This window comes from Meriones unguiculatus, chromosome 3, assembly GCF_030254825.1.
Source record: "Meriones unguiculatus strain TT.TT164.6M chromosome 3, Bangor_MerUng_6.1, whole genome shotgun sequence".
NCBI classification, from domain to species: domain Eukaryota; kingdom Metazoa; phylum Chordata; class Mammalia; order Rodentia; family Muridae; genus Meriones; species Meriones unguiculatus.
Genome location: NC_083351.1, coordinates 38,659,628 through 38,686,969, shown reverse-complemented (window position 1 = coordinate 38,686,969; position 27,342 = coordinate 38,659,628). Strand labels below are relative to the sequence as shown.

Here is a 27,342-nt window from a genome sequence, read left to right as displayed (position 1 = left end):
TGTTTTCCATGCTGGGATCAAATCCAGGGCCTCACTTATGCTGCGCAAGCCCTGTATAGCTGAGCGCCATTCCAAGCGCTTATACCTGGGTCAATATTTCTGTGCTGATCTCTTTTCAAGAACTCAGACAATTACAAATTTCTAGGAAGGTCAAGAAACTGTGCTTGAATAAATATAAAAGAGCTTCAGAAATAAGTTGCTGCAGCTGACTCTTACCATTTTATAGGAAGAACAGGGAGGAGCTACAGAGATAGCATAACAGCCAGGAGCACTAGCTGCTGGGTTCAATTCCAGCTCCTGCATGGAGGCTTAAAGCCATTAATAACTCCACTCCCAGATGATCTGACATGATGTTCTGCCTTCCAAGGGCACTGGGCAGCTATGTGGTACACAGACACACAGGCAAACAAAACACCTATACACATACAGCAATAAAAAAGAATAAATTTGAGGCCTTGTCTAAATTAGGCCTTGTTTTACACTGGAAGAAATGCAGTATAGGAACAGACAAAAATCCCAGCAGTGCGTCCACAGCGTGGTTTGGTTTCCTGATTGTAAACTACTTCCTAGTTTTATTTATTCATTCTTTGGTGTTTTTCAAAAAGAAATAGCAAAATTATGTGGCGTTAACAGAAGCTACAGTAATCAATGGGCTTGAGACGGAGCTTAGGTATGTGTGTAATTACTAAAATCAAGTCTGGAACAGGTAGACTATCTAAATCAAGTATTTCCATTCGCTTTTGCTCCCACTGATGAGTATTTAGTTATTGGTATCTGTACTAAAGCTGGATTCTGAAATATGGTTCAAGATCATGGGCAAGTTCTTGAACCTCTTAGAACACTGAATTTCTAGAATCTGTAAGTGGGATGTTATGACCCTCCTCACAGGCTTGTGTTATATCCCAAGTTTTCATTTCTACAGACCCATCAGCTTGGGCCAGGTGGCTTTCCTATCTGTGGCAAGAAAGAACTACTTCTCCAGACATAATTGAGATGTTCAGAGTTAATAAAAGATAATGATTTGCCAAAACTCTAGGTGCACTGAGTAAAGTTTTAGGGAGGCCAAGAAGGAAAGACTATAAGTACATAGATGGCCTGAGAGCAGACACAGAGCATACTTGTCACAGAAACAGGACATTCATGAGTTTCTGATTTATTTAGAAGAAGGGTAACAGAATCACTGGCACACAAGTCAGGATCAAACTGGCTTGTACAGAGAGTAAGAAGGGAATGAAAACAAGACATTCAGCAGAATGCTGAGGTAAAAAAGGAGGAATTATGTTCTTCCCAGGCCAGAGCTATTGTAAGTTTTACTCCACACCCATGATGAAGACAGAAAACCAACTGTGGCATCTTTAATATCTGTGTCTCACACTACACATCGTCACGATGCCAAACGAACCCAGGACACAATAAATAAGAATGTACTTTATGATCCATGAAGGACTATCAGGAAAGAGCTATAGAAAATGCCCAGGATTCTAGAAACAATAATTCACACTTTCATCTTCTGAGATGTATACAATCCATAATCATTAGTACAAATAATAAGAATGTCTGTGTTTGGATACCTGCTCTCCTATGTATAGGAATATGAATACAATCCATAGGAATATGGCCTGTGTTGACTGCTCTACATCAGGTAGGCCTTATTCATACTATGTATGAAGACAAGACTCAGATGTTAAAAAAGTTGTGTGACGCCGGGCAAGGTGGCACATGCCTATAATCCCAGCACCTGGGAGGAAGAGGCAAGTAGATCTCTGTGAGTTCGAGGCCAGCCTGGTCTACAAAGTGAGTCTAGGACAGCCATGACAACACAGAGAAATTCTGTCTCAAAAAAACAACAACAAAAAAAAAAAAAAAAGAGAGAGAGAGAGAGAGAGAAAAAGAAGAAAGAAAGTTGTGTGAAGTCACACAGCTAGCAGTCTGCACAGTTGGGATTCCAGGAGTTGGTTTTTCCAGTTCCAAAGCCTTGCTGCACTGCTTTCAGGGTGCTGAACACTAAGATATCATTAGTGCTATAAAAGTCACAAAATGATGCAGTATACTCACCATAAAGCAGAAAGGTTATGCCGAGTGTTTAAGTAAAGCTGCATAAAACTTTGCAAGTGACTAACAACCTTATAAAAACCCAGACCATCACCTGCATCATGGTGCTGACAGTGTGAATGATGGTATAAAGCCAATCACTCTACAACACAGATACATGTGTGTTCTTTAAAATGGCATGAATGAATTAGCTCAGTGTCGACCTCCTTTGTATAACACTATACTCTGTCTATTGTTAGTACAGACTGGCTGAAAGGGGCATGGGATCATGGCATATTACTTCTTGTAACTATAGCATATGAAGCTGTAACTGTAACATAAAAATTTTCATTAAGAGGAAGGGACTCATTAACTTACAGCAAAGTTACTCTGAGCCGCATAGTGCAAGGGTGTTGCTCCTTGGCTGTCAGAAGGGATAGTTCCAGACTTGTTTCTTTCTAGAAGGAGATGGACGATCTGTGCATGGCCTGAGAACAGACACAAGGTAGTTACCACGCACAAAGGGACAAGTTAATTTTAATCCATTTAAAAGAAAGAAGGTAAGAAAAATCAGCAGCATTCAACAGCATTTCCCAGTGCTGTCTTTTCCTCCTTCTCCCTGCACACTATGATAGGACAGAATGAAGGTGAGGCTTACCATAGTACAAACAGGATGCTTCATCAGGGAGGAGAAGCACATGATGGTATGTGCCAGGCTTTTCTTGGTTTCACTGTCCATCATGTCAAGGTTTTGCTTTCTGATCCCCAAGAGCTGGACATCAGCTCCCTTCTGCTCAGTTGAACCAACTGAAATGAACCTCTTCTGTCCCTGAGGCCTAGCCATCCCTACAATATCTCTCCCCCAGTCTTTTAGTATCAGGCAGTGAGTTTACACTCCCAAAATGAAGGAGCAGGTATTGTGAGGTGGCGATGGGCTAACAGTCTGGTTTCTACAAGGAGGAACTATACAAAAGGTCTAAAAATTAACAAGTTTGGTGTGGCAGTATGTGCCTGAAACCCAGCACTGGAAGGCTTGGGCAGAAGGATTGAAAAGCTGAGACTATCCTGAGCTATTGTGCTCAGCTATCCTCTGGTTATCTTGTTTCAAAAAACAACACAACGCAGCATAACACAACACAGAGGGCTAACAAACCCTCTAACAGAGAGTATAAAGGAGATGTGTGGTGAGGAGCCATCTGAGCAAGGCTGTGCTGGGTGGAAGCCAGGCAAAGGGAGCTGCCTGGGAGTTGTGCTCATTTACTCACTCTACACCCAAGGTTTAAGATGGCGTCTTCCTAACCCAAATACAGGACCAATGACAATCTGTGCAACAGTGTCAGCCTAAACACATCTTGTTTGGGGAGCAGAGAAAAAAAATCAGTAACGACTTGAGGATAACATAGCACAGGCAGGCAGAGAGACTCGGCCCCAGGAGATAAAGAGCATACCTCAGGAATGATCTCAAGAAGGTCAGGGCGAAGTCGAGACACTGTTAGGCATGTTCAGTTTAGTGCAGAAAGAGATGGCTTCACAAGACAAAAGAGAACATCCTAAGAAGAGAGCAGGCTGACAGGAAAAGGAGATGGAGGAAATAAAATGAGGTTAAAAGGAATATAGGAGGCAGATGGGAATAAAGACACAGTTGAAATCAAAATACATGTTGTAGGAATAATAAAATCAGAATTTATAGCATGAAAGTGAATTTAGCCAAGTGGAAAGAAATTTGTGAAGCACACCACATTCTAGAAGAAAAAGAAAGGGGATAGAAACACACCTTGAGAGGAAGTCTAAGTAACAATTTGAAATCTGACATATAAGTCATATGCAAGTATGAAATCACTTTCAGACAGATAGTATACAATTTCAAAACTAAGAGCAAGGTATTAACACCTGAAAAGACCCTCGTACTGTCAACAGAAATCAAAGAAGTGATGAGGAGAAACGGCTCAACTCACCTTATGAGAGGGAGCAAACAGGCGAGCTCTTGCTCATGGCTCTTACTCATGTGTAAACATGATTTTGATAAATTGAAAAGTCACTGCAACTGAGCCTGTGCCGCTGCCTGGAACATCAGGTGGGCCAAAGCCAAGTGATGGCAGCATATGCGCCATTTGGCAGAAGGTGAAAACAAAGGGGCGGGAAAAATAAGAAAAAGCCCTCTGAAAATACTAATAATGCCCCAATAGTAAAAAAAAAAAAAAAAAAACCTGTTACTTTTTAATAATGACTGTAAGCAGTTAAACTACTTCATAAAAGAGAAAAGTTCCCACGTTGTACACTTTCAAATAATTTGACACAACCATCCATACCAGACACATATCTTCCCTCTCCTAAATAGAAAAAAGTGATCCCCAAAAGGTTACAAGGCAGATACGAAGGAAAAAAAAATATAAAGGATTAATACAAGCACCAAATAAATGCCGCTTTTTTTGCCCACACGTCATGAATGTGAAGACAGGGCACATTATATTCACCTTGTCAATGAATTTTCATTCCTTTATAATAAAAATTACAGCTTGCGATGTGACGTTGAAATAAAAACCAGTATTTAATAGAGAATTAGTTTATATTACCACATTTTAAGTGTGCACCAGAAGGAAGCAGGTTATGAGATAACTGAGCACATGAATTAAACATGAGAGTGTTTCAGCAGTCCACTTCCACGGTGGACAGTTTTCCCTACCACTGATCCCCTGACTTAGAGCAGAACATACCTAGTAAGGCTGCCCAGTGAAGTGGGGTTCGAAATAAGTTATCGTAAGATGTTATGTTGCAGCTTTCATAGGAGGTCAGGACATCCACCACCGTCAGGTTCCCATCCGCGACGGCAAAGTGCAGGGGTGTGCGGCCCTCATAGTCTTGCCAGTTCAACAGAGACTCTGTCGGGGCAGCAGCCTGTTTTCAAGAACCAGAGACGTCAGACACACACGGGCTCCTCAGCAAATAACATGCGGCATGTACATTGACGAGTTCTAGAAATGAAACCTCCACATTCTCTGCAGGTACAAGTGAAGTGAAAGCTTGCCTGTATGGGCCAAATCTTTAACAATTAACTTCCCTATTTGTTAACAAGATAAAAATAAAGAAAAGAGAGTAACGATCATGCTTGCATAAAAAAGCTGTGACAATTTGCTTAATTGTGCTTTTGTATCTATTGTGAATTAGGCTAAAGCTGTTTTTTGTTTTTTGTTTTTTTTACTTCTGTATATATGTAGTCATCCATAAACAACATACATTTTATATCATGGAAGCATACATCTCATCTCTCTGGCAACTTTTTCTTCCTATACTACTACACTTCCGGTATCTCTATTGATTCTAGTTCATTTGTTAAACTGGAATTTTGTTGTCCATTTTTTTCATAATCACAAATAATGTTGCAATGACTATTTCCCTCACATATTTCTTGCAGCACAATGTGTGAGATTTTTCACACAATGTGTGAGGCATTGCTAGTTGAAGGACTTTTGCAATTTCCAATGAATACTGTCAAGCTACTCTCCGAATGCTTGGCCCCAGAGCACACCCGTGTTCAATGTATAGACCGTTTCTTTCCTACATGCTGGTTCAGATTAATCAATGGTATTATCAAGCTTCCTACATGTTATTTCTATTAGGAGGCTGAAAGACATTTCCCTGATATCTAATTTTAAGGTGCCTTTATGAATGAGGCTGAAGGCTTTACTCCTGTGTTTATGGTATTCAGTTTTGTTTCTGTAAGTTGACAGTTCTCAACACTCCTCTGTCAGATCCTTGCAACAGACATTATGATGTGTCTAAGTCTCCCTTTGACATTAAAGGCTTATTACCCAGCTTCCAGGGACACTAATAGCCCAGAACTCTCATATATCAGCTTCCTGGATCAGCTTTAGCTAAGGCGATTCCTTCTCAGGTTAGGTCACACCTAGAGCCAAGCCCTGTTCTTCAATTTGATTCTGAAGGGCTCTCCCAGATTTACAGCTTCCTATGTAGTCAGCCCCTTTCACCAACAAAGGGCCCAATATGTATCCAACCTGGGGCCATGTGATATCTATGGCCTAAGACAGTTACAAATGCAGCTAGCCCCTCCTGAAAGTTAACAAAACCCTATGCTTGCTTAAAACATTTTAACATTATTTATGTACTTTTCTGTAACTGAATTGCAAGGCTCTTGATCATTAGATTCTAGATGACAATGGTATCAAAGGTTGGACATGCCTAGGCTCTCAAAGTAAGGTGTGTTTACATGAGAAAACTATCTGTGAAATCTGTAAGAAAATATAACATGTGATGGAAAGTGAGCAGAAATAAAAACTATCACAATGACCAGGATGATTTGAACACACCAAATGAACTTTCAGATTCACAGTGGATTCTGACTCTACCACCCAAATGCTAAAATCACAGGCATGTGCTACCTGGCCTAGCAAAGAGGAATTTTTTTCCTTTTTATTCCTAAAGATCACACCTAGACGTATTGCAAAGGAACTGTAGAATGTTAAACACAGAGAATTAAAAACAGCCCGAACAAAAAGGTAGATCACCTCACAAAGGATTGACCATTAATAAGACAGCAAGAGACTTGACTTGTAACAACAACAGAAAGTAGAAAGCTGTAAACAGTATAAAATAAAGAATAGAAAAAAAAAACTATCTGGGGCTGGGCACAAAGAAAACTAGTTTTCAAGAACAGGATAATAACAATTAAAGAAATCGAGGGTATTAACCCGAGGAGTAACTAGGAGGTCAGGTGGGGTGGGGCAAGGAAAGCGCTGAATGATGTAATTATATTTGAAATAAAAAAAGAAAAAATTAAACAGACAGTCTTAACAATGAAAATGCAGCTGAGACTGGTGCCTGCTTGCCAGTGTTTACAACGTCCTGTGTGCGACGGACAGCACCACAGGAACTAAGTGTTGGTGGCACGGGGCTGTAAATCTAGCACGTGGGAGGAGAGGCAGGATGATGAGAAGTTCAAGGTCACCCTCAGCTACATAAGACTGTCATAAACCAAAAAGAAAACAACAGTTTACTACCAAGATTTCTATAAAAAACTGAAAGTTCTAAGGCCCATAGATAAGGAACTAGGAGGAACTATAAAGAAAATTCGAAATTTAAGGGGTTGAAAATGAGACTAATAATCATTTTACTTTATAGAGTAAAGTCCTTGTCACTTGTGGAAACAGCCCAAGAGAGAAATGTGTGTTGCAGTCAACAAAGCTGAAGGGAGTTGGAGATCTGAACAGTACTTTGACATCAGACAGAGAGGCAGTCTGCTGGTTTTCTGTCTTGCTTTGGTCCAGTATTTCCTCACTATCCTCCATTTCCTCTCTTTTGGAATGGCAATGTGTATTCTGTCCCATTGTATGTTGGAAGTATGTGATCTGCTTTTTTATTTTGATTTTATAGGGGTTAACAGTTAAGAGATTGCCATGAGTCTCCGAAGAGACTGAATTTTTAACCAGTGTTGAGACTGTTATAGACTATGGGGATTTTGGAAGTTGGACTGAATGAATTTCTGCATTATTCTACAAGCCAGGGAGTGGAATGTGGTGGTTTGAATAAGAATGGCCTCCATAGGCTCACAGATTTGAATGCTTGGTCACCAGGGAGTGTCACCACTAGTAGGTGTGGCCTTGCTGAGGTTTCAAACTGCTCATGCCAGGCCCAGTGTCTCTGTTTGCTGCCTGTGGATCTGGATGTAGAACTCTCAGCTACTATGTGTACCTGCGTGCTGCCATGCTCCCCACCATGCTCATAATAGACTAAGCCTCTGAAACTGTAACCAAGCCTCAATTAAGTGATCTCCTTTATAGGTGTGTCATGGTCATGCTATCTCTTCACAGCAACAGAATACTGACTAAGACATCACTCAAACCTGAGAACCCTGAGAACCGGAGTTTGGATCCCGGAATCCATGTAAAAGCTGGGCGGGCATGGTAGCCCACCTGTAACCCCAGGCCATGGACAGCAGAGACAGGGAATCCCTGGGGCACACTGACCAGCCAGATCCGCCAAAACAGTGAGCCTGGGCTTCTACAAAAGACATTGCTTCATTCGATAAAGTGGAATATGAGTGGGGAGGACATCTGACATCAACTCCTGGCCTCCTCCATACACATACACACACGAGCATGTATCCTCACACACATATCAACACACTTATCAATACATGCATGCATATCATACACACATAGACAAAAAAGAAAGAAAATAACAGAGAAAAAAATTAATGTATAGGTTTAATAATCCTTTTATATACAAGGGAAGAATAAGTCTAATTTATATACTAAAAGCTATCAGGGGACTGGGGGAGTGTTTCAGCTAGTAAAGACCTGAGTTCAAAAAACTCACTTCTGTGAGTGCCTGTAACCCTGGTGTTGGGGAACACTGACTCTTAGATCCTGAAGCTTGCTGGCTGGACAGGTTAGCTGTAGGAGAGAGCTTCAGGCTTAGTGAGAAATCCTGTCCTAAGGCAGAGCATGATATAGGAAGATCCCCTGTGTCCTGCTTTAGCCTTGGTGCAGACAACTATTGCTGTGTATACCTGAATACTAATGTGCATGCATCACACACATAAACACCTCTTCCTCACCCCACATCTCAGACAAACACACACACATTCGCACGCACGCACACACGATTCACATACACATGCGCGTACACAAAAACAAAAAATTAGAAGATCGGAAACAAGTACAAAACAAAGCATAGAATGAGAAACGTGAATCCTGAAGGCAGGGTGGGGGGAGGGCCACCTCAGTGTGGAGTAAGTGCTATTGCGATGCTCTGACTCTCGCAGGGTAAGTCCACGTGTTGATACTCTTTCTTCATAATCTGCCTGTCTGTCACATACTTGCTTTCTGTACCTGTATCATTATCTTTTCCTATAAAAAGGCTCTTGGGGTCTAGCAGAGCATTCCACTCACCAGGATGCATTTCACCGTGTGCACGGCGCTCGGGTCTTTATGGTTGGCAGCCCAGTGGAGGGGGATCTTGCCTTCCACGTCAGGAATCCCGATGTTGGAGTCGTGTTTGATCAGCAGCTTCGCGTGCTCGGGGTTGTTGTAGTAGGCGCCCCAGTGCAGAGCTGTTTGCTGCAAGGTAGAGAGGTGCTCAAAGCCTCAGCATCCCACTCTTCTGGAACATCTGCTATGTGACAGGCATGGCTGAAGGGTTGTCAGGGATGCATTAACCAGATTTCTTAACTCCTTTAGTAATTTTTTTCCAGTGCTATTTGAATCATACTACCAGTTATACTAAAGCTGAATGACAATTGTGTGAACGCTAATGCCTTCAGAAGATCAAGTACACCAGTGTCATGCAGCTGGCATGTAGTGGATTACCTCTGGAGTTCGTAAACTAGACAGTTTTAGATATTAACTCTCGTTACAGGGCTATTTATGTAACGTGACATTATTCTATAGTGCAGACTGCATAAAGTAGTTTTTTAAAGTAGTGCTATTTTTATGTCAAAAGTTAGCAACAAGGATGAAATATGACCTGGCTGTGTTTGTCTCTGTACAAAGCCTGAAGTGCTTATGTTTTTTTGACTAACAATCACAGAGGGCAGAGTTCAAAGCTTTCTTGCAAGGACTGTTCCTTTCAAGCTTCTGTGTGTTTTCCTAAAGCTGGGTTTGCTCCCATAGAAGGCAAGTTTCTTGTGGGGTACTGCAACCTGTGTATGGGTTATAGCATTTGAAAAGACACTTGTACTTGCAGAGTTTAAGTCATTCTTAAATCATTCCTAAGCTTTGAACATATGCACTTTCTAAAAGAAAGCTTTTAATTTTGCAGTAATTTTCACTTTTTGCACATATTGATTTCTTAATGGTAAAATGCCTTGTTTATTATAATGTTCTCTCTTGAGAATATTTTCATGGAATAAAGCAATCTTTTCATGTCCGTAAGAAAAGTCATGAGGACTCTCTGGGAGACAGAGTGGCAAAGGTGAAGGCAGCCTATGGCTGCACTGACACTTCAGAGCAGTGTTACCCATAATCTGACTCCCTAACCATAAGTCACTTTCATCAAGTGCTGTGAATAACAGGGAGAAGAAAAATGGTTTATGAGTAGTCGGCAGCAAAGCAACTAATGCTCCTGATGTTACACCTCTGGGCATCGCAAAGATTTGGATTAGAATTGTAGAATTTGACAGAAAGATTTAAATTTTGATGTTTACCAGGAAGATAGTCACAGGCAACCCATAGATCTGGAATACTTCAGCATATCCAACTTAAGTTTAAGAATAATTTTACACACTAATAGCTAAATCTAGCTACTGATAAAAAGATACTTTAAAAATTCTATACCTGCATTTTCTTTATTTGAAATGAAAGTTTAAAGTGGTGCTTCAGAACACAGTAAAGTTGCTTGAAAACCACTTTTGCCACTGCCATTAACATGCCTTTTATGGAGAGTCACCATGGGGAAAAACAGGAGATGCTCAGATTCACATTAGACCCTCACTGTCACTCAGCAACCCAGCCTGGAACTGAGTAATTTACTGAGCAGGAACCAAGCTCATGTGTCCTAAAACAGAAAAACCAACATCCATGGCATCCATTCAAGCAATTACAGACATTTATTTGTATTATAAAGTCATTATTAATGTGCTGTTTTCTAAAAGATTCATTTTATTTTTGTTTACTTTGTGTGATTGGTGAACTCCAGGAGGTCAAAGCAGAGTCCTGGATCCCTTGGGGCATGGTTACAGGCTGCTGTGAGCTGCTAGTGTGGGTGCTGGGAACAGAAGGCTGAGCCTCTGCAAGAGCATCAAGTGCTCTTAACTGCTGAACCATCTCTCCAGCCCCAATCCATTCTTATTTTTAGTAGTGACTGAAGATCACAGAAAAATCACTACTTAAAAACAATCATTAATTAATTAAAACCACCATTAATAAACACAGACAGCATCTGTAATTCCTTCCTTTTCCTAGGTAATAATTATTCAGGTTATATATATAATATATAAGCATATATCATATACATTTATTTATAATGAGCCATTAACTGTCATATTTTACACATCTTGTTTTTTTATTTTTCTATTTATTTTTGCTGTGGTACAATATACATGAGATCATTTAGCAAAATGCCAGTACTCAAGATGCTTTGGATAAGAAAATATCAATGCACGATTGCAAAGTAAAAGTTGATGTTCCAAATGCGACTACTAAAGAAAACTTTAAAAAATACAAAAACAGCAGGAGAGTAAAACAAAAGAAAGCAAACCACAATGACAACAACCAAGCAGAGAAGGTCTGGAAACATGGCGTAGCAGTTAGGCTACCTGGTCGCCTGCAGAAGACAGGGCTTCAGTTCCCAGCACACACATCAGGTGGGTCACAATGACCTGCAATCCAGTTCTAGCATCTGATACTCTCTGGCCTGCACAGGCACCTGCATTCATACAGTGCACATAAACTCATGCCGGCCCATGGACGCATGCGCCCACTATACACAACCAGGTCTAAGAAACACTCAGAGCAATAAGTGTGACTACCATAGGATTCTAACTTCATGTCATTGATGTTAACAAGACTATGGCCCACCCTGCAGAAGAGAGAAAAGGATTACTGCTTGTTTCTAACAAATGACCACAGTTGATTTTTCTATAAAGAAACACCAGAAAAACTGAGAAGTGTAAGCTATTTGTTAAAATTTAAGAGCAAGGAAGGTTAAAAAAATTCTTACCAAGACATAAGAGGGCCGATATCAGAACTGAAATGCAATGATTAAGTATCTAGGGCTAACGTTTATGGGGGGTGTACCCTGCATGAGGCACTGTGCTACAGACTGCATCACCTCATTTTACCTTCAGTGATCTTTTTTGTTTATTCTCAAATTCTGAGATAAATGAGTTAAGTAATTTCCCCAAGAACACAGAATGCGTAAGTGGTGGCTTTGTATTAGAGTCCAAGAGGCTGCTGTTGACAGCCATGACTGCCCACTGCACTGTACGGACAGACGGCCAGTGTGGGTCCAAGTGCCCATGCTTACTGCACCACATGGGCAGATGGCTTCCACAAGTCTAGCTGGCCACAGGCGCTGCCATGTTGGCTTTTACAGTTGAAAAGGCCTGGGTCTGAGTTCTCGTTTTGCCAGTTGGATCTTGGGCAAACTTTAATCTTCTTGATGGTCAGATTCCCACCCATCAAAGGAGATGGCACTACCGACCACACGGTGCTGAGCAGGAAAATGGCACACTTTTATGAGATGTTCGCTGGGATGTCTGGATATGTGGAGTTGCTCTCCCACAGAGACCATGGCAACGCAGCCCTTCTTTCTGAGGCTTCACATCATAAAACGAAGCATCCCCTCCCTTTCCTTTTACATTTGCCTTTGACTCTATCTACTACCTTGTTTTTGTCCTGTGTGTCCACCTCCCCAGGAGCCATAAACTTCAGGAGAAGAGCTAGACACTTGGGGCTCCTGTGCCGGGTGCTCAGGTGCAAAGGTGTCATCTCTTCTAGGTCCTTCTGCATCCAGTTTGCTCTGCGTGTAAGCAAGAGTTTCATAAAGCGGTAATTTCCCTAGATGAAAAGAGGAAAAAAAAGAGGATAAGGGGAATTTACTCTGTGGCCAGTTAGTTCATAAATGTACTCAGTATTTCAATCTCCATCACAGAGTATACAATGCAGAAAGTTAAAACAGGAAAAACTATAACTTAACCACACTAAGATACTGATTGCTTTGTTTTCCTGTTTCTCTTGATCACTTTTAAACACATATATAACTTACACAGTGTCTGGCCAACCAATATTATTGGGTGATATAACATGTTTGATTTAGGCAGACTATTATTGCTAGCTGTCTAGAATATTAGTCTATTACTGCTGATCATGTAGATACAAAGCATTAAATTATACATATCTAGAATGGAAAATGCTTTAATATATACCATTTTGTACTTAGCTTTCTTCTTTAATTTATCACAAAAGTAAATTATCAAGAGTCAATTTTGGGGGTTAAGTTTGCACATTTTATGGTTTTTCTGTATTTTTCAAGTAACTGTCTGGTAGCTTCAATACTAGGGTATTGATTGGTTGTGCTGATATGGTACATTAGATTACTACACCACGTACTCTTTTTATGATTTTTTTTTTCACTGTCATGCCCCTCACAAACTGGGATGTGAGTTTAGAAGGCAAAGCTGTGTTTCATTGGCTACTGTATCCAGGATAATTCCCAACACAAACTATGTGCTTGATAAATGCAAAAAGATTATACCGTTGATTGAGCATGAAGAAGTGAAATAGCTCCTGTATTTTTGTTTTTACTGAAATATTCTTATTTACAGTTGCTATGTGAAATCAGATTAGTGAAGAGTCTTAATTCTCAAATAATCAGTGTTTGGCTCTTCTTGCTTTTTAAAGCTTCATTGATTACAGCTTTTTTAACAGCACATAAGACTTAACCTGGCTTCGATTTTACAGTGTCAGCTCTGAGAAGGAAGATATAAAAATTTCCTCAAGAGGGCGCCCTGCTCTAAGCTTCCTCAAGAGAGCTCCCTGTTATAAATTTCCTCGAGAGGGCGCTGTGCTCTAAATTTGCTGCTATCTTTCCTTTAAAGGAATAAAACGTGGTCGGTTAGAAAAAAACTTCATACTAAAAAAAAAAAAAAAAAAAAAAGATGTGACCTTTCTGAACATAACATTTCAAATATTACAGAATAATTCATCATGACCTTTTAGAGATATTCAATCAGACAGTCATTTTTGGTTGTGGAATCATAGAATAGAAAGAAGGAAAGACAGAGTTGGCAGCAGTGACCACTAGGCACAGACAAGGTGCCTAGCATATTTGTGTTTTCTGTTATTCTTGGGGCTCAAACTTGACCACCCACTTGGTATACATCAGTAATAGCCGCTCCTTTATTCATTCTTTTGCATCTCACATGTAACACAGGCAACAAGAGTGTAAAATGAGGCAGATGGTATTTGAAAAATACTTGAAACTGTACACCAAGTAGGTGCCTAGCAAATATTTGCTAGGATTATGAATGGTTTTCCAGAAACTGGGTTCCTCATAAAACCTGGATCTCACCAAGACTAGCCTGGCCGGCAAGACAGTAGCTGGTAGGTGGAGCGGAGAAGATAAAGGGTGATAAAGGGTGGCAGGAGGAAGGCTTCATCGGCATTGTTTACAGTGCAGCTGGCGGTTAGGGGAGAACGAGGAGCAAAGGTAGTTGGAGTGATAGAGATAATGGCTCCTCTGTGTTTTTCCTACACCGAGGAGCAGTCAATGCTCTCCCTTCTGCTGACAATACAGGGCCAACAGGAACTTGACTGGTGCTCTGGGGAGGAGTCAGCTATGTGAACAAACTTCTCCAGGTTTGGAAGATAGAGACCTATCAGGTATTATCTATGACAGCTAAGGCCAGAAACAATATAATTTAGCTAGGACAATGTCAGTCTCTTGGGTCTCATAAGCAAGCATTTGTTAAATGCCAATTATATGCAGACTCGATCTCTGCAAATTACCAGAAGGGACACAGAATTTTCAGAACTAAAATGAGAAAGATTGGGCATGTAGCTCAGTGGTATAGCACACACACAAGATCCTGGGCTTAATTCCCAGCAGAGAAGAGAAAAATTAATTTCTTTAAATATTTTTATATGTGTATTGTGGTATACATGTAGGTATGCTTTGTGTTCATGTACTCATGTATTTTTGGTGCCTAAGCATGCATACATATGTGTGTGTATGTGAAAACTACTGCTGTTTTAGAATCATGCATACAATGATTTAATCTGAGTAATTAATGAAGATTTCGAGTAAATGACCTTGATATTTTGCATCTAAAATTTTATTTTAAAATAATAAAGCATAACAGGAATTAGAAAGATGACTCAGTTGATAAAGTGCCTTCCAAGTATGAGAACTTGAGTTTGATCCCTGGTACCCACAAAAACCAAAACAAAACTGGTTATGGAGGTACACTTTTGTAACCCCAGCACTGAGGAGGTGGAGACAGGAGGGTCCCTGGGGCTTACTGGACATCTAGATGAATGAACCCAGGGAGCTCCTGGTTTAGTGGGAGACTGTGTCAAAACCTTAGGTGGAAAATGACACCTGATATTGATCTCCAGCCTCTGCATGCATGTGCACATGTGGGCACGTACACCTGTGTAGTACCCATGCATAAATACAGATATATATATACACACACAGAATGAAACATGTTCAACTCTTTCAAAAATTATTTATTTATTCACTTTGCATTCTGATTGTAGCCCCCCTCTTTGCCTCCCATCCCCTCCTTTGCACACTCCTTCCCCCATTCTCTTTTCTTCTTCTCAGAGAAGGAAGAGTCCCACATGGGTACCAATCTGCCCTAGCACATGAAGTCACTGCAGAACTAGGTGCATCCTCTCCTACTGAGGCCAGACAAGGCAGCCTGTTAGGGGAAATGGATCCCCTAATCAGGGGATCCCTAAAAGGGAGGCATTAGAGTTGCAGAGGCTCCTGCTCCAGTTGTCCAGGAGCCACATGAAGACCAAGCTGCACATCTGCTACATATATGCAGGGGGCCTAGGACCAGTGCATGCATGCTCCTGAAAATTTCAATATGTTCTTGTTTTTAATAGCTGAGTAGTATTCCACTGTGTAAATGTACCACATTTTCTTTATCCATTCTTTGGGTGACTGACATCTAGGTTGTTTCTAGTTTCTGGCTACTATGAATAAAGCTGCTATGGACAAATACATGGTAGAACATACAACAAGGTATATGCCCAGGAGTGGTATAGCTGGTCTTAAGGTAGAACTATTCCCAATTTTCTGAAAAACCACCAGATTGATTTTCACAGTGGTTGTACAAGTTTGCACTCCCATCAGCAATGGAGGAGTGTTCTCCACATCCTCACCAGTCTATGCAGTCACTTGAGTTTTGATCTTAGCCATCTTGACAGGTGTAACATGGAATTTCAGAGTCATTTTGATTTGCATTTCCCTGATGACTAAGGACGTTGAACATTTCTTTAAGTGCTTCTCGGGCATTACATAGTCCTCTGTTGAAATTCTATGTTTGGTTCTGTGCATCATTTTAAAATTTGGGTTATTTTATTTATTGGTGTTTGATTTCTTGAGTTCTTCATACATTCTGGATATTAGCCCTGTGTTGGATGTAGGGTTGGTGAAAATCTTTTCCCAATCTGTATACTGTCATTCTGTTCTACTGACAGTGTCTTTTGCCTTAGAAACTTTTCGGTTTCATGAGGTCTTATTTATGATTGTTGATCTTAGTGCCTAAGCTGTTGGTGTTGTGTTCAGGAAGTTGTCTCCTGCGTCAATGCGTTCAAAGCTATTCTCCACTTTCTCTTCTATTAGATTTAGAGTATCTGGTTTTATGTTGAGGTCACTGATCTACTTGGACTTTAGTTTTGTGAAAGGTGACTTGGGTGTTTCTCAATTCATTATTTAAAATATTTTGTTTTAGATAAACACGTGTATTCATAAACTAGAAGGAGCTGTCTCTGTAGAAATCGTTCTATTTGAGTCATTAGCCATTTCTGACTCCAGGCTGCTCTGTGTCTTGGTTAGGGTTACTATTGCTGGGAAGACCATGACCATGGCAGCCCTTATAAGGAAACGTTTTGTGTGGCTTGCTTACAGTTCAGAGGTTTAGCCCATTATCATCGTGACAGGAAGTTTGGTGGCATGCAGGCAGACACAGTGATGGAGAGGTAGCTGAGAGTTCTACATCTGGATTGGCAGGAAGCAGAGAGTGACACTCGGTCTGGCTTGAGTATCTGGAACCTCAAAGCCCAACCCAGTGACTCACTTCCTCCAACAAAGCCACACCTACTCTAACAAGGTTACACCTCCTAATAAAGCCGGTGGGCCTATGGGGGCCATTTTCATTCAAACCATCACATTCTCTTTCACACATCTTCACTAGAGAAGCGCTGTGCTATAGGAATGTGTATTTATTCCCTCTAGAGGAACATTAAGCACATTTCTCACTCTCCACAATCAGTGCTATAATGAATTGTTTTGTACATATCTCCTGGTAAGTGTACAAGAATTTCTGAGCTCTCTGAAAGAGCAGCTCCAATTTGCATTCCCAACAGAAACCTGAGAATTCTTGCTTCTCTATAACTCTGCCCCACTTGGTTTTGTCAACGTGTTCACTTTGGTCTATCTAAACTGGTATGCAGTGCTATTTTTATTTTTATCTCCTAGCCCTGGTACTCCCTACTGAACTATTAGCAACTAATGGTTGAGGAAGCGTCTATTAGTTGCCTTCAGTTGTGAACCAAACGGTATTTACTTTTCTTCAACATCCAGTTTCTTGTATTTGGTATTTTGTTTACAATTGGACTATTGTTATTATTAATACTATTACTATTGAGACAGAATCTTTGCCATTTAGTCCTGGTTGGCCTAAAACTCACATAGAACTGGGTAGCCTCATATGTGTGGTTATCCTGTTGTCTTAGCTTCCCAAGTGCTGGGATTACAGACATGTAATCCGTGTATAGTTCATAGCTTTCATGTAGATTTTAAGGGAAGCTTCTTCGCTACTGTTTTTCTTATTTTTCCTTCCACTCACCCTTTGGCTTGCTTCCACATAGCTTCTAGTCTAGTCTAAGAATCCACCTGACAGTATTCTCTTGGAGCTTTGCCTCTTATGTCATTAGGGATACTGCAGTGACAGCCAATCAGCTAATGGACAGCTTTCTGAAGTTGGCTTTGTTCTTGCCAGTTCTCCAAGCAGCACTCCAAGCAGTCTGATAGAGTTGTAGCTCAATCCTAGGACACCCTGAACCTCTAAACATATTCTTTGTTTCATTAAAAATACAAAAGCCAGGCATAGTGGTGCAAGCCTTTAATCCCAGCAATCAGGAAGGCAGAGGCAGGCAAATCTCTGTGAGTTTGAGGCCAGTCTGGTCTACAAAGCAAGTCCAGCACAGCTAAGACTACCCAGGGAAACCCAATCTCAAACAAACAAACAAACAAACAAACAAACAAACAAACAAACACAAAGCCGTTCAATCACTCTGTGAAAAGAAAGTCTTTTCTTGAGCGAGATGTGGATAAAATCATACTCTTTATGACCTTTGTCTGGTTGCAGTAAATGTTTTTTATCACTATCTTCTCACAATACTTGGGATGCTCACACACACACACATCCTTCCACAAGGATCTTTATTGGTTATCTTTTTATGTCATCTTTATTGGGCTACTGAGTACCTAGGCCATTTGCCTTCTCCTCAGTCGAAGCAATCTACTTTCAAAGAGTTTGACTTTGCTACACTTAGAGACACTGAAGAGGCAGATGTTTTGCCCAAAAACGTACTTTGGGACCTATACATCTCCTCCTACTGACCTCTGAATTTTGTTCTCTCTGCATGGTCCCAGTACTCCTATTTACCACTGAACTTGAAGAGAAAACAGTTGTTCATGGACATACACAAATGTTCATTGTATTTTGGTCCATTTATATGTTTGCATATAATTTTGTCCTAGAAATATTGTAACTATATTTATAATAGCAAATATAAATGTAGAAAAAACATTCTGTCACATTTCATTCTAAATGCTAACATTAGATAAAAAATACATTATTTTACATTGAAATGGAAATAATAAAAACATTTGTTATTAATTGTAATGATATCCATATAATTACATATTTATAAACATTCAAGGCATTTGCCATATTAAATTTTAAAAAGAAACACTATCTCTGGGAAGTATATAGGTCACAACTTTCAGTAGTCAGTGAAACTTTTCTATAATGGTTGCTGTTGTAAATGAGCTTTGGAAGTGCCACAAGTCATGTTAGGAGAGGGTGTGTGCCCCGGTCTTGGGTACTGTGTGGGATCAGATGCAAAGCTTTGACTCTGGTTTACTGGGATCATTTCTCAGAGTTGAGCTTGCAGTGAGCAGTCATAAAAAATTAAGTAATGCCACAGCTGGGCCAAAGAGAAGGCTTGCATGTTACTTACTAAAACTTGTAGAGACTCAAAGTACAGTGTTTCTTAGATGTCATGCAAACTCCTCTGTGTGCTGTGTTCACTTGTGTCATCTGCATTGCCCCCATGGTACTTGGGAACAAGGGGAACTGATGCAAACAAGCATGTGTGTGTGCTACTAGCTATGCCACCAGCAGAAAAGCTTTTTATTTCTGATGGGAGTGTCTTCTGACAGTGTCCATGTTGAACACGTTAGCTTATAAGAAGGGTGAAAATAAATCCCAGAATAGACAAGGCAGTAAAGGAGTTTATAATGCTGCTATGGTTTGCTTGAAAAACAAGGAAAGGGCCTTGCACTCTCCTCAGAGTCAGCAATGATATACCTCCCTAACCTTATGTCTAAGTAGTGAGTAAGGGGGTGTATATGGACTTCATTAACCCACCTGTTAGTGAATTTGAAGAGTGAGAAGCAGGATTGAGGCCAGCTGCCCAAATAGGGTTTGGGGCTTGCTCACTTTCCTCTCCAGGAAAACGGAAAGCAGGAGTTAGAATAATAACACAGTAGGATAATACAGTAGGATGTGCTTGTGGCATAAACAAGTGCTGAGAGGAATGAGGAACTTGCTATTTTGTACAGAATTTTAGATGGAAACACTGGATTTTTGTTTGGTTGAGACACAGATGAGCAGCTGCTTGAAAGTGAATGCAAAGCATTGTGAACAGCATCTGGACTACGGGGCTGTGAACACAAACACTGTGGCAGCCTGGCTTGTCTGACAGTGAAGACTAGCTGGACATAGTTGATGGCCACTGCCTGAGGCAATGTTGTTGGCTTCATAGTGCTTTTGGTTCACAGAATTTCCCTTAAAGACTTTGACCTATTTTAATAATGATTTGATTCAGTCAACGCCTGATGTTATCCACTGAGAGAGGCAGTAATTGGCTAACTACAAGGAAAACTCTGGAAAGCAAACTGGCTAGAAGAACTATTCAGCCCAGTAGGCTGAGATGAAAGCCATCATTTTCCCTTTTGGCAATAGGGCCTGGTCATACTTTCACTAGTTCTTGGCCTGTTGTCAATGCTATAGTGATAAGATCTGTCACAAGGAAGACTACAGATGGTAGATTAAATACTGTAAACCATGGGACAAATTGTGGCTGCCAATCAGATAGTGTGTAACATTTGTATACAGTAAGGGTCTGTTCTCTGATAAGAACAACTGGAATCAACCTCATGAACAAGTTTAGATTACTGAGGTCATTTGTCTTTTTCCATTTGGATCTATCATTGCACTAGATATGGAGATGAATCCATAGACTGGACACAAAGTAAAATGTATGTTTTTGATGTAATGTATATGGGACTTGCATTTGTCTCTTTTCAAGTTGCCCTGTTTCTCTCATGGTACAGATGGCCAAGTTAATGAAACACTGCATCTGCTTATTCTTGGCAGGGATTTCTAAAAACTGCTCTTGGACCCATCTTCCATCTTACCACTGTAGACATTTTTCAGGTCACAATACTGCTGTTCCAGTAACTTGTTCTACTCCAACCACAAGATATCCTTGATTCTAAACTGTTCGTTTTTTGGATTTTGAGACTATCTGTGGTCTGACAATGGTGTAGCATTTTAAGGAAGGCTACTTAGAAGTGGACCAATAGTTAGAGGTTATTCGATTGATCCTTTTTTTTCCCTACAGTACTCAGGTATCTGGGATTATTTAGAGCTGTGGCATTTAAAAAAATCAATTAAAAATACTTCTAGATTTATCTCTTGCTGTTCCTGTCCTATAATCCAAATAAGGCAGGTTGGCTACTAAGTGTGCCCTTCTCTAGAGAGCTCCTTTCTGTGGGAGGTGATAAAAGCAAATGTGGTTTTATATGCCTACCGAATAAAAAAAAAAACTGTCATTCTATCCTGTCCATTACCAATTAAGACACTTTTCTTCTTCCTAAAAGCAATTTCAGGCCGGCTTTGATTGACAAATCCTTTGATGGTGCCTTGGCCAAAAGAAGGATTAGAGATTCAAAATGTATTCTGGTACACTAATCTGGATTAATTTGTTCAAGTGATATGGTTCTAGATTAAAAAACATATCCACAATGACTGAGCACCGTGCACACTGATCCTCCAATAGTAACCTAATTATCTCTGTAAACTTGTTCCATGTACACATATCCTTCTAGATGAAAGGTACATGTGACTAGAAAGAAGGTGAAGGTATAGCTAATACAATGGGACTGACTCATGGGTTGGTGAGATGGTGCCATGGATTAAAGGGCACCTGCTTTCAAGCCTGATGACCTGAGTCCAATCCTGTAGCCCACATGATGGAAGAAGAAAACTAACTCTTTCAAGATGTCTTTTGACCTGCCACAGCACAGGTGTGGTGGTCAAGGAATGACTTGCAAGAGTTGGCTGTGCTACAGCACTTAAATATATAAGTGTGCAATATTTTTGGGGGGGTCATTGTTGTTTTAATATTTGCATTAGAAATATTTCTCTATAAAAGAAATATTGTCTCCACATAGACAAATTCCAAGTAGTGTTTTTTATTTGTGCTGGAATTTTTTGATATATATTTTTTATTAATTACAGTTTATTCACTTTGTATCATCCCTGTAACTCCCTCCCTCCTCCCCTCCCAATCTCACCCTCCTTTCCCCTTCTCCACCCATGTTCCTCCCCAAGTCCACAAGGAGAGCAACAGAACCAAAAAATCTGGGCACAGAGGTCTTTTCTGAGACTGATACTCCAAAAAAGGACCATTCATGGAGATAACCTAGAACTCCTGCTCAGATGTAGCCCACGGCAGTTGAGTGTCCAAGTGGGTTCCATATTAATGAACAGGGACTGTCTCTGACATGAACTGATTGGCCTGCTTTTGGATCACCTCCCTTGAGGGGGGAAGCAGCCTTAACAGGCTGCAGAGAAGACAATGCAGCCACTCCTGATGAGATCTGATAGATTAGGATCAGAAGGAAGGAGAGGAGGACCTCCCCTATCAGTGTGCAACATTTTTTTACAAAGAGATAGGAATCCCTAGTTTTGTGACTGAAGAGGGAAGGCAACAACTTCAGGATGTGGGCAGGGACAGGAGAACAACTAGTACTTTGCCTTTTGGATCTAGCACTGGATGCTAACGAAATGAAGATGGCTGCACATGAATCACATAGAAATGGAGGCTAGATTGACCTATTGGAGAGTTTGCCACCCCCACCCACATACAAAGAAACATTCCGATTAATGTTTGTAGTTCCTATTCTTTTATTATGATTAATGCCACCAGTGGGAGGTACTTAGCAATTCCCAACAACATGGATCCATTTACATACATAGAAGCACAAGGATAGGCACCTTGTTTTAATCCACTGCTCCCCTGACAGCACATGAGCATAAGAAGCTCTAGGGTACATCGTATGTGTCAAACTGAAGCTGCAACCGCCTGAGATACTGACTTGTACCTCTCACATGTGGTTTGCACATAGACCAGGGCATATTCTTTCATCAGGTTTGGGGGCTGTGATGCCAAAGGTCACCATTAAGTTCCTTTGCACGGGTCATGACAGATGATAAACTGGCCTTGGATATTATATCCTGGATGTCTGAAGTAAGAGCTATTGTCTCTTATTGTACCTATTCATAGTTGATTTAGTCCAGGATGCTGGCTGACATAGGAGTGCTGACCACTCTCTTTAGGCAACTTCCCAGGGCCATGTTTGCAACAAGCAGATGGAGAAATAAGGTCATGCCTTCATACTGGTTCAGATAAATGGGGACTCCTAAAGCCCAAGTATTGTTCAGCTGTGATGGGAGCTCAGTGTGCACTGCATCCATCTGGCTCTCCAGTCCTCCCAGGTTTCTCAGGAGCAAAGGAAACCACTGTAAACATATGGAAGCTCAGGCTTTCTACCGTCAGTGCATAATATACTCCTTTGTCTATGCTTTATTTTAAGCTTCCACGCAATAATAACAGACTAGGTTATTAGCTTGCATATGGGGCAAAATCAAATCTGAGACCCTTCTTACAATTCAATATTATGTACTATGGAGTACAGAGTAAGAAGTTAAAGATATGACTAAAGAGGTAGAATATAGAATGATATGATAAGGAACATAAAACCTATTTATCTAGTATTTAGAACATTCAATTATTACTTTTAAATACAAGTACATAAACTGGAAATATGGACCATTACATCCTACTTGAAATAAAAGCATAATTTCAGTGCATACATAAATGGTTCTGTGTAACGAAAGCAAATATGTTTTTAACCTAGACAGGAGATTACTACCCGCATACAAAACAGACAATAAATGCTTGTGTCCTTGGACTATCTTCCTGTCTTAGATGATTTAAGTGCTTGCTTGTATTTTGGTTTCTTAGTCTTTAGAGCGAATTTTTACAGGACAGGAAAGCAAATAGTTATAAAAATCAAATTGCTGAGAGATGTGAGTTCACTGAGCTCTAGAAAAGAAACAATCTACATTGTTTTTTTCAGTGGCAGACACAGTCTCTCCTTCCTTAAACTACTGATTGTCAGGTTCAAATACTGTGCTTTCTGACAAAGCTTTTCTAATTGCTTGTGCTGGTAAATGTATAGCTAGCCCGCCATCTTGAAAAAAGCTTTGGAAACATTTAAAAAGTTATTTGATAATTCTAAGCAAAGGCTAAAAAGGTTCCTTCAAAGATAGACTCTGAGCTTTATTTGCTATTTTCCAAGTTTAAGATGCTCATCCATCTGGCAGAGCAGCCAGACCAGACATCAGCCAAGAACATCTCTCTGGATTGAAGCAGATTCTGGCTCTCAAAGAAAATTTGACTGAAGGAAAAGCAACATCTTTAGCTGCTCCATGGCTGAACTCTTCTAATATTTCTCCCCAATGCCTCCTCCAAGCCTTGGCTCCATCTACTAACTTGGTTTCCATAGGAATAGACGGAGCTATCAAGTGCCACATAGTCAAACAGCACAAGAAAAAATGTTAGTGTAAAAAAAAAAAAGATATGCTTTTCTTCTCTATGAAAGAAAACTATGGGAAGACAGTCTTTACTCTGAGACTTCCTTACCCAATGCCAGTTTTTTTTTTTTTTCATGTGTTTTTTCTGGACTATGATAGTGTATTTTACTTAAACTAGTAGTCTCCTCAGCAGACAGGAAACTAACAAAAGTAAAAATGTGCAAAAGACTACAATGATTAGTTTCATGAGGACAATTCTATTGCTTGTGTTGTTCTCTCATTTATTTATTTAAAGTGATTCTTTAAATTGGCACAGTCTTTTAAATTAGTCTTGTTGTTAGCTTATCATGATGTCATTATACTTTGTTCTTATTCCTCCCCCTTCCTAGGTCCCTAGCTTTCCTCCCCTCCATCTCCAGCTAGATGCCTGAAAACATGTCTTTCTGAGTTTGGCTTGTTTGTTTCATTTAATGATTTCAAGTTGCATCCATTTTCCTATAAGTGCCATGACTTTAGTTTTCTTTATAGCTGTATATAATTATATTGTGTAAATGATGGACCACATTACCTTCATTCATTCATCTGATGAAAGACATCTAGGCTGATTCCACCTCCTGACTACTGTGAACAATCAGCAACAAATGTGAATATACAACTATCTCTGTAGCAGGTGAACCAGTTATTTGGATATACCCCAAGTATAGCTGAGCCATGTGGTATTTCGATTTTCAGTTTTTTTAAAAAAAGAGTTCTTTTATTATTTACTTATAAGTATGTGTATGTGTGCCACATGTGTGTGTGTGCCTGTGAAGTTTGGTCTAGGAAGGCACTAGATCGCCTGGAGCTATAGTTACAGGCAGTTGTGAGACACCTGACATGAGGCCTGGGAACTAGGTCCTCTGGAAAAGCACCAAGCATCCTTTAATTGCTGAACCATCTCTATAGCCCGTTTTCAGTTTTTTTGAGAGACTTATATATAGATTTCTATAATGGATTCATTTCATCCAAGAAACAAAGGCTACTTTTTTTTTTCTTCTCACATCCTTACTAGCATTTTGTTGTTGCTGGCTTGTTTTTTTGATTTTGATGACAGTCATTCTGACTGAGGTGAGATGAAATTTCAAAGCAGTTTTAATTTGGATTTTCCGAACTGATAAAGATGCTGAACACTTTTTTCAAGTATTTATTGGCCACTTATATATGTATATATTTAAAGATTTTTCATTTTAAGTATGTATATGCATATGTGTCTTGTGTGTGGTTGTGTATTTGTAAGTGCAGTTTCAAGCTGCTATTGATAGGTGTTGGAAACTAAACTTTGGTCTCCTATGAGAGCAATCTGAGCTCTTAAACACTGAGCCATTGGTCAAGCCTCCATTTGTATTTCTTTTGAGAGCTGTCTATGCATTTCATTAGTCCATTTACTGACTGGATGACTGGGCTTCGGTGTGTTGGCTTCAGAACATCAACAAGGTGTGCCTATCAAGTCTCTTTCTATGCTTATTACATGGAACAATAATTCCCACACTATTCTTCATGTAGGCGTAGGAGATAGATTTGGCCATATGTAAGTGTTATTCACTACCGTAATATAGCGGTACCAGCCCTCTGACAGAGGTCAGAAATACAATAGCAATAAATCTGTAGAAGGGCTGCTATGCATCAACGAGGGGTCAGCAAAGATTCTTAGGGAAAGCAGTGCCTGAGCTGCATCTTTTAATGAGCTGCATCATTGAAGCCATTTAAAATAAAAAGAAAGGTGAATGTGTTAGGACACTGTGAGTAGGGACAGGAAGGTGATTAGAATGAGAGCTTTAAATAGTTAGTGTAGACTCTGATTTAATTATCCTCATGAAATAGCATTTCTGGTTCCCCTACAGCTTGAACATCAGTATGCTAGGATGAATTATAGTTACACTAGAAAAAAAAGGGTTAGAGAAAATAAAAACTGAGTTATTATTGAGGAAGTTTGTATGTATGTACGCTGTAAGCATTTGAGTGTGCAGGTACATGAGCCCCTGCATGGGCATTTGGAGGCCGGAGGAGGACATTAGTTTTCTTCCAAAACTGCTCTCTGCCTTATTCCCTTCAAACAGAGTCTCTCACTGAACCAGAAACTTGTGATTTTTGACAAGGATAGCTGGGCTCCCCAGCCCCCCAAAAAAACACTGGGGTTACAAGCACATATCTATGCCAGTTTTTTGTTTGTTTGTTTGTTTTTTGTTTTTTTACATGGGTTCTGGAGATTCCAACTTGGGTCCTCATGTTTTCATAGCCAGCACTCCTGCCCAATGAGCTGTCTTCTCAAGCTGCCACACATACTGAGTTTTAAAGTAGCTAGAAAGCATGGATCTTCCGCCTCTTAGAATCTCCCAAAGAAAGAAAGATGCATGAGCTTTACATCATAATTAAACCTCATTTGTCACATGGGAGGAACCTGAGCTGGGAGAAATCCAGTGGTATGCCTTTGAGTGTGAGAATGATCTGGCTGAGACCCATTCTCAAGTCACTGCCTGCTTAAATCCTTCCATACTGCTTGAGAACCCTAAAAGAAAACTCTAAATTTTGTAATCCAGTATGCCACATCAACTCTTCCTACACTTCCTGTCTTCAGCTTCCTGTGTCCCTCGACTATTAAAAGTTGTGTCAGGCTAACTACAGATCTTTACGTCTCTCTCAGCTCCTCCAGATCTACCCCAGTCTCATCCCCAGCTCTGCAGCAAATCTGCTTCAGTTCCCCTTCTGTCTCTGCCTTACCTCCAGTGGATCACACCAGGTCTCCCCCTTCAAACTTCCCTTCCCCCGTTTACTACTTTATCCTAATCTCCAACTCCAGCAGACATTCCCTGGGAACCTGTAGGCCACTCCTGCTGGCGAAGCAGGTAACCTAACTTTTGGCCTTCACTGCTCCCTCCTCATCTCTGTAGCAGACTTCCTGCTGTAGCTTCCAACCTTCCTTCCACTTATCTGTTTCCAGCTCCCAACTCCAGCAGGCTTCCTTTGAGAACCTGCCAGCCAAGCCTAACAGAGAAGAAAGTAGGGCAGCTAAGTAGGCGGGCAAGCTTCAGATCTTCACTCTCTCTTTCTCCTATATATCCAGTCCCCCCAGTCTCACCCCAGGTGTGTAGACTACCTGTTGTGGCCCCTAATCTCCCTCTGACCACATTCCTAGGGGACTAATCAGATCTTGGTGCAGCTGCCTGCTTTTCTTTCTCCTGTGGATCACCTCAACGACCCCCTAATTCCTATTCCTAAGTGTCAGCTACCAATACCTAGGAACATGTCTTACCTGGAATCCCAGTGTCCACAGTTACCTTGATCCCAGAAAAACTTCCTACCAGGCAACACTCAGCTACCACACTTACCTAAGAACCAAAGAAGGCAATAGAAACCAAGGAACCCACCCAACAAAGACAAGACCAAATGTTAGCACCTAGGATTATAAT

At 40.5% G+C, this 27,342-nt stretch overlaps 1 protein-coding gene across 7 annotated transcripts in view; it reads right to left on the bottom strand.

The window, feature by feature from the left end:
* Positions 1-27,342, bottom strand: part of Invs (inversin) — a 140,897-nt gene that overhangs the window by 38,866 nt on the left and 74,689 nt on the right. For 5 of the 7 annotated variants that reach the window (XM_021654105.2, XM_021654107.2, XM_021654108.2 and 2 more), the window contains 4 exons: positions 12,372-12,545; positions 8,940-9,107; positions 4,746-4,926; positions 2,410-2,519 (listed from right to left, as the gene is read on the bottom strand). In XM_021654105.2, coding sequence (XP_021509780.1) covers positions 2,410-2,519; positions 4,746-4,926; positions 8,940-9,107; positions 12,372-12,545 — 633 coding nt within the window. Of the gene's footprint in view, positions 1-2,409; positions 2,520-3,479; positions 3,503-4,745; positions 4,927-8,939; positions 9,108-10,322; positions 10,469-12,371; positions 12,546-27,342 lie in introns of those variants that run through there. The other 2 variants (XM_060379889.1, XM_060379890.1) reach the window with 2 other exon arrangements.